At 50.5% G+C, this 8267-nt stretch overlaps 1 protein-coding gene across 1 annotated transcript in view; it reads left to right on the top strand.

Annotated features, from left to right (window-relative positions):
- The window catches only part of ASMTL (acetylserotonin O-methyltransferase-like), a 23039-nt gene that overhangs the window by 13286 nt on the left and 1486 nt on the right, over positions 1 to 8267 (top strand). Inside the window, exons 9-13 of the mRNA XM_006876265.1 lie at positions 129 to 291; positions 3217 to 3401; positions 5931 to 6066; positions 6562 to 6705; positions 7664 to 7786. Of these exons, the coding sequence (XP_006876327.1) occupies positions 129 to 291; positions 3217 to 3401; positions 5931 to 6066; positions 6562 to 6705; positions 7664 to 7786 (751 nt within the window). The remainder of the gene's footprint in view (positions 1 to 128; positions 292 to 3216; positions 3402 to 5930; positions 6067 to 6561; positions 6706 to 7663; positions 7787 to 8267) is intronic.

The raw sequence follows: 8267 nt of genomic DNA, 5'->3' as shown, positions 1-8267 counted from the left end.
TCATCCACTGAGAACCCTGTGGGCACAGTTCTACTCTGACACACACGGGGGCACGTTGAGTGGAGTGAGCTGGTTAGGTGTTTGTAGTCTCCTAGGGAATCTGACTGGCGCCTGTTTCTCGAGGGCAGGTCCTTCTCACCGCGTGCAAGCTGAAGGTGTTTGACGTCCTCAAGGATGGAGCGGTACTATCGGCCGCAGATGTTGCCGCCAAAATCGATGCGTCAGTGCACGGGACGGAGTGGCTGCTGGAAGGCTGTGCTGAGCTGGGGCTGCTGCTGAGATGTGCACAAGGTAAGGCTGAAGTGGTCCCCAAGAGGGTCGTCCCATAGCCGGGGATGTGCTGGAGCCCTTCTGTTTAGAGAGGGCAGCTGAGGGCCTGGAGAGGACTGGGTCTCCTGCCCATCTTCTGTGCGCATGTCCCTAGGAGCAGGTAAGAGAACGTGGGCGTAGACCAAGGAGAGTAAGCCAGGATACCTGCCTTCAGGTAGAGCTGTCCAGCGTACCACCATGAGAATCGTGTTGGAGATGACCCTGGGGTAGGCATGCAGGGAGATGAAGACAACAAATGAAATCTGGCCATCTTGGCCTCCAAGGAGCACTCTGGCTGCACTTTTTCCAACACAGATCTGTTGGTTCTTTTGGCAGCCTAAGGCACTTTCAATATTCTCCTCCAACACCATAACTCAAAAGCATCAATTCTTTTACAGTCTTCCATATTCACTCTCCAGCTTTTGCATGCATATGATGAGGTTATTGAAAATACCATGGCTTGGGTCAGGCTCACCTTAGTCCTCAAGCTGACATCTTTGCTGTTCAACACTTTTAAAAGTTCCTGTGCAGCAGATTTGCCTAATGCAATACGTCATTTGGTTTCTTGACTGTTGGCGTCCATGAGTGTTGATGGTTGATCTGAGAAAAATGAAGTCTTTGACAACTTCAATCTTTCCTTCACTTATTTTGATGTTGTTTGTTGGTCCAGTGGTGAGATTTTTTGTTTTCTTTACACTGAGGTACATCCTATGTTGAGGACTGTGCTCTTTGATCTTCATCAGTAAGTATTTTAAGTCCTCTTCACTTTCAGCAAGCAAGGTTGTATCATCTGCGTATCGCAGGTTGTTAATGAGTCTTCCTCCAATCCTGAAGCCAAGTTCTTCTTCATAGAACCCAGCTTCTTGGATTATTTGTTCAGCATACGAGTTGAATAAGTTTGGTGAATGAATACAACCATGGAACACACTTTAAACCACTCAGTGTGTCTTTGTTCTGTTGGAACAACTGCGTCTTGGTCTCTGTACAGGTTCCTCAGGAACACAATTAAGTGGTCTGGATCACTCATTCTCCATAATGTTGACTATAGCGTGTCGTGATCCATAATCTATACATACTTAATAAAGCACAGGTTTATCTTTGAGATAGGTGATGTTGTTGTTAAGTATCATTGAATCAGTTTCGACTCACAGTGACCTTATATAGGGTTTCCAAGGAGTGGCTGGTCAGCTTGAACTGCTGACCTTCCAGTCCAGCGGATTAACCCGCAGCGCCACACCAGGACTCCTGAGTTAGTTGTTGTTGTTGTTAAGTGCATTCGAGTTGATTCCGACCCATAGCGACTCTGTATAGGGTTTCCAAGGAGCAGCTGGTGAGCTTGCAGTTCAAACGACGTTGCAGTCTGCCGCATGCGTCCACAGCACCACAGTAGGACTCCCCTGACGTAGATATGGGCGTAGATTTTATGTCGTTACGTGCTATCGAGTTGGTTTCAACTTCTAACACCCCCTATGCACAACAGAAGAATGTCCTGCCCAGTCTGCGTCATCCTCACAATTCTTGTAGCCACTGTGCCAATCCGTCTCATTGGGGGTCTCAGATAGCTCTTCCCCACTTGTTTTGAGTCCCTTCCAACTAGATTTTATAGTATTCCACTAATATCTATAAAGCTTTCACTGATAAACATTCAGAAGTGGTCTTCCTCTCGTCTTCCTAGTCTGTGTCAGTCTGGAAGCTCAGCTGAAAGCTGTCCACCAGGGGCGACCCCACTGGTATCTAAAATACCAGGGGCATAGGTTCCAGAATCACAGCTATACACAAGCCACCATAGTACGACAAACTGACAGACCAGTAGTGCACAGACTTTATCGATGCTGCCAATGGAAAGGATAGAAAAACAAATGTAGATGGTATAGATTAAACAGATGATATACAGCAAGGAGGGGTAAGCACAGGACTGATATCAGCCAGGTCCGTGGTTCAAACCCACCAGCCATCTCTGGGAAACCCTCTACAGGGTCGTGTTGAGTCACAACCGACTCGACAGAACTTAACAACAACAGTGTGCACAAAGGACAACAAACAACGTAGACCAGAGGCGAGTGCATGCATGTGAGTTACGATGTTAGAGAAATATATTGAAAGTGCCATGAACTGATGAACAGACCAATCTGTGTTGGAAGAAGTGCAGCCAGAATGCTCCTTAGAAGCCAGAATGGCCAGGTTTCATCTCTCAAAGTTTGGATATGTTATTAGGAGGGACCAGTCTCTGGATAAGGACATCATGCTTGGTAAAGTGGAGGGTCAGCAAAAAAACCAGGAAGACCCCCAACGAGATGGACTGACCTAGTGGCAGCAGTCATGAGCTCAAGTGTAGCAACGATTGGGAGTCTGGCCAGGACTGGGCAGTGGTTCCTTCTGCTGTGTGTAAGGTCGCTCGGAGTTGTGGGTTGGAACTAACGCAACAGCCTCTAAGAACATGCCCGCATTTACCAGCTGTCTGGGTGTCTGACGTTTCATATTTTGTTGTTGTTGTTGTCAGGTGCCATCGAGTCGGAACCGACTCATAGCGACCCCATGCACAGCAGAACGAAACAATGTCCGATCCTGGGCCAATCTCACTACCGCTGCCACACTTGACGCCATCAATGATGCCACCTGGCCAATCCATCTCGTTGGGGGTCTTCCATTTAGGGCATTAGTAAATCAGCTCCTCTGCCCCTGAACAGAGCTCTGGTTGTGCACATGGTAAAATGTTCAGTTCCTAACCCAGAGGTCATGTGTTCAAACCCACCAGCGGATGCCTTGGGGAAGGATGAGGCAGGCTGTTCCCATACAGGAAACCCCATGGGGCAGCTCCCTTCTGCCCCTCAGGGTCCCTCTGACTTGGAGTCACCCCACAGGGGTGGGTTTGGGGTGTAGAGCACGTGGCTGTCTCCATATCCCCAGGTTATCGAAACACGGAGTTAGCCAGTGTCTTCCTGGCATCGGATGCTGAGTACAGCCTTCAGGGCTTCATCACGCTCTGCAACAACCACACCTGGGACCTCTTCACACACCTGGAAACCGCTGTCCGAGAGGGCGGGGACCAACTCCGACTATTATCCGGGAGGCAGACGGAGGACTTGTTCAAGGTATCGGGATGCTGGGAGTCCTGGGGGGGAACAAGCGGTTTGCAAAGGACTGCGGGCTTAAAGGTGGGCAGTTCAAACCCACCCAGGCGTACTGCGGAAGAAAGGGCTGGCAGTCTCCTGTAACGATTAAACAGAATTCCTCGGCCGCCCAGTCGATTCCGACTTAAGGCAACCGTGTAAGACACGGTAAAACTGCTCCGTAGGGTTTCCGAGGCTGTAACGTTTACGGCAGCAGTACCTCCTCATTCTCTCCAGGTGCGGCTGGTGGGTTTGAACTGCCCATCTTTAGGTTAGCAGTCCAGTTTTAACCTACAGGGACACATCAGGCCAAATGGAATGAAGAACTAGTGGAACGTTCCCACATACTTTTTGAAGCGCCAACTCATGTAAATTTATAAGTTTCCTGCGTTGTAGAAAAGTGATTAGAACTCAAACGCTAAATGAAATGTTGACGGTTCAAGTCCCCCTAGAATAAGGCCTGAAGGCCTGCTTCCCAAAAAAATCACAGCCACTGATAATCCCGCGGAGCTCAGTTCACCTCTAGGTACACAAGGTCGCCGCAAGTCTGGCCAACTTAACGGTACCTCTACTAGGGGCTTCAAACATTTGTGGGAAAACGGAATTGAAAGATAATGGCATCTTTCGATGAACTCTTTAAAGGTCCCTTGGAGAGGTAAGGGTCCCTGACGGGTGCAAATAGTTTGAGCTTGGCTGCTAACTGAACGGCTGGTGGTTGGAAGCGACCCAGACGTGCCTGAGGAGACAGCCATGGTGGTCTGTTTGTGTAAAGATGACGGGCAAGAAGCTCGCTTGGAGCACCGTTGTCCGCTGACACACCTGGGGTCACCGTGAGTCGGAGCTGACTTGGTGACATATTCTGTCATGGGAACTGCGTTAAGAGAGGTGGTTTTCACAAACAGAAATGTTTCCTCTCTCAGTTTGTTGTTGTTAAGTGGCATTGAGTCCCTTCCAGCTCATAAATACCCTGTATCAGGTTTCCAAGGAACAGATCGTGGGTTTGAACCACTGATCCTTCGGTTCATAGGAAATCAGTGCTTATCCTACAGTGCCACACCAGGGCTGCCTCTGACAGATTGTTGTTGTTGTTGTTGAATGCCGTTGAGTCATAGCGACCCTGTGTAGGGTTTCCAAGGAGTAGCTGGTGAGCTTGAACCGCTGATCTTGCATTTCAAACTGACGTTGCCTTTCAGCGTATTAATCCACAGCGCCACACCAGGACTGCTCCTGACAGTTCGTTGTTGTTGTTATGTGCCGTGGAGTCGGTTCCGACTCACAGTGACCCTGTACAAGGTTTCCAAGGCTGTCAATCTTTATGGGAGCAGAAAGCCTCATCTTTCTCCCGCGGAACAGCTGGTAGTTTTGAACTGTCGACCTTGAGGTTATCAGCCTGATTCGTAACCACCACGCTACCAGAGATCCTTAGGAGGCTAGAAATGCGAAATCAGGTGGAAGGCTCCGTCTGGGAGCAGGTCCTTGCTCTTTCAGCATCTATAGACCCAGCGTTTCTGGGAGGTCTTGTGTCTTGGCATCAGCCTTGCCCTGGGTCTAGGAGCTTCACAGAGCAGAGACATCGGGTTCAAAGGACACACTCCACTCTGGCTCTTCTGACTCGGAGGCAGTGGGTCCTTCTGAGGTCAGCTTGCCTGTTTCATCTCTTTTATCTCTCCCTAGAGATGGACTCCCAATCCCCCCTCACCCTTGCAGCTGCACCTAGGGTCTCCTAGGCTGCCGTCTTTACACTAGTACACTGCAAAGTTGTTCTCCTGAAGAACCAGCTTTTGGTTAGCGACTAAGGGGTTAGGATTCACAACACATGTATTCAGGGGAACACAATTCAACCCACAGCTCATCCTAGCCAAGAACCAACCAAGTCCATTTACGCATGGCGGATGACAGCGACCTCATGCTATTGAGGAGAAATACCCCATAGGGTTTCCAAGGTTGTCATCGTTACGGGAAGGAGCCTTCCGGATGGCACAGTTGGTTAAGCATTGGGCTGCAAACTGCACGGTCGGTGGTTCAAGCTCACGGGGCACCAGACAGAAAGCTGAGGCAGTAAAGATTTATGGAGCGCTTTCACTGCCCTATAGGATCTCTGTGAGGCGATGGTCATGGTGTGGTTGTTTTTTGTTTCTTTCATCTTTACGCAGTAGGTTGCCAGGTCTTCCCTTCTGTGGAGCCACTGGGTGGGTTCAAACAGCAACCTTCTGGTGAGCGTGCTTAACGGTTGTGCCACCAGGGCTCTATGCGTGTGGATGACACAAACACACTTCCGTGTGTACGTGCATTTTGGGAGGGCACGTTACTGACACAAACAGGGAGCTCCCACTAGCAGGTCCGCCCCTTCACTTAGGGCCCGCCTCACCTGGAAGGGGTTGCTGCTGAGCGCTCCTTTTCAAGTGCTGGGCTGGGCATGGAGGTGGAGACCCTTGGATAGCCATTCTACACCTTGCACCATGCATCCTGTGCACCGTGTCCTCTCTGCTCATTGCGCTTGTTCCCTCGCAGGACCCCGTCCTCATTGGGAGCGAGGAGATGCTACTACAGTGGATGCGCGGTGCGCACGACCTCGCCAAGCTGAGCGCACAAGCCTTGGCCAAGGCTTTCGACTTGTCTCGCTTCAAGTCCGCCTGCCACCTGGGAGGTGCGTGGGCCTTTGCGCCCAGCGCTGTCGCTCTCTGCGTCCTCTCGTGTACCTTTCCTGCTGCGCCTTAGATGTAAGACTGGGCGGGCTGCTGATTTTTCTCTCCGGTCCGCCCATCAAGGTGGGAGGTTGGGGGGTTCTGACACTCCTGTACTAGACGCTCTCTTCAGCGGCCCGTGCACATTCCAGCTTTTGGTTCCCTGCCCTCACCGCATTCCTCTTCCTCTTGGCCCAGCGAGGTTGTTGTGGCTCCAGCCATCAGGCCTGCGTCCCCTTAATAGGAAGGCTTAGGAAATCCTACACTGACCCCTAAGGATTCTCCCAGGCCCTTCACCAACCCCAAGCTCCAGGTTCCTTCCAGAATCTGAGTTCAGCGTGGGCCACCTGTGATACCCTGGGTTTCAGTATACTCGAAGACATAGCTTCAGGGGACTGGTCAGGGCTTGCCTGGGCTCCAGGAGAGTCAGGGAACAATGTCTGCATTTGCCTCCGTAGGCTGCACAGGGACCCTTGCCTACAGGCTTGCCCAGGCCTACCCGCACCTACAAGTGACCGTGTTCGACCTGCCAAAGGTCATTGAGCTTGCCCCTAGCTTCCACCCCTGCGGATGGCAGGCGGCCCAGGTCAGCTTCCTGGCAGGTACGCATTCTGTGTGCTGTCTGCTTTCCCCCATGATGATAGGGCCTCTTTCTGGGGAGAGGGAGTGTATGTGGTTGTGTGTGTGTGTGTGTGTATGTATATATGTGTCCTTGCGTTTATTCCATGTTTGGTTTTGGGTGGGGATGTCTGTGTGTCTGTCTGAGTTATTCTGTGTGTGTGTCTGTGTATCTTTACACGCATGTGTGGCTGTGTGTATTTTCTGTCTTTCTGTCTGTCTGGCATGTGTGTACATATCTGTCTGTGAGTATTCCCCGTAAGTCTGTTGTGTGAAGCGTGTGTTGCTATGTGTTGGAGTATGTATAGTGTGTGTATGTGTGTGCTTATATATGTCTCTGTGTATGTGATTGTGTGTCTACTGTGTCTGTGTCTGTATGCGTGTTCTCTGTGCTGGTGTCTGTACATCTGTGTGCTGGGCATGTATCTGTGTGTATATTTCTCTTTGTGTGTGTGTGTGTGCTTATGTCTGCTTATGAGTGTGGGTGATTGTATTTCTGTGTGTGTACGGGGTATATGTCTGTGTGTTCTGGTGTGTCTGGACTGTGTGGTCTTGTGTGTGTAAATGTCTGCGTTTGTGTGTCTGCATGGTGTATGTATACACGTCTCTTGTCTCTGTGTCCGGTATGTGTGTGTATATGATATATTTAAGTAATGTATGATGATTATATCTATCTATGAATGTGGGTGATGGCGTGTATTCTCTGTAGCTGTGGTGTGTGTGTGTGTGGTATGTCTGTATAGGTATAGACGTGTGCATACATGTAACTGTACATATATATGTGTGTGTGTGTGTGTCCTGAACCTTCACAGACCCCCGCCCCCATGGCCCTCTCTCTTCCCCCGCAGTGGGTTCTAGCTCACAGGCTGGGAAGGGACTCTGTCAGGTGGCCGAGCTCACCTGTCTCACTGACGAGCTTGTCTCCTTGGGTCTTTGCACCAGGTGACATTTTCCAAGACGGGCTTCCAGAAGCGGAACTGTACATCCTTTCCAGAGATCCTTACAGCTGGCCCGATGACGTCCTGCAGCAATTACTGAGCAAGGTGTCTGAGATCTGCAAGCCAGGTGAGCGCTCCTCGGTGAGGTGTAACAGCCTCGTAGGCATCGCGCGCTGCTCCAACAGAAACACCACAAGGGGTGGTGCTCACAGACAGACATTTGCTTCCTCACAATTCAACCGGCTACAGGTCTGAGTACAGGGGGCCGGCTCAGGGGAAGGTCGTCTGTGTCTAAATCAGCTTCCAGCTGTCAGCACTCCGGGGCTTGTAAACACATATGTCACCTTTATCTGCCTCTTCCCTCGCGTCTGTCTCTGCGTGGACTCTGCTCTTCTTTTCTGTGCTCCTCAGGGTTCTCAGTGGATGATTTTTCATAAGTAGATCTCACTCATGGTGTCCCCGTGTGTGTCAGAGTAGAACTGTGCCCCACGGGGATCTCAGTGGATGATTTTTCATAAGTAGATCCCACTCATGGTGTTCCCGTGTGTGTCAGAGTAGAACTGTGCCCCACGGGGTTCTCAGTGGATGATTTTTCATAAGTAGATCCC

Source organism: Chrysochloris asiatica, unplaced genomic scaffold (genome assembly GCF_000296735.1).
Source record: "Chrysochloris asiatica unplaced genomic scaffold, ChrAsi1.0 scaffold00372, whole genome shotgun sequence".
Taxonomy (NCBI): domain Eukaryota; kingdom Metazoa; phylum Chordata; class Mammalia; order Afrosoricida; family Chrysochloridae; genus Chrysochloris; species Chrysochloris asiatica.
Note: the sequence above shows the minus strand (reverse complement) of the source record. Positions and strands in the feature narration are given on the sequence as shown.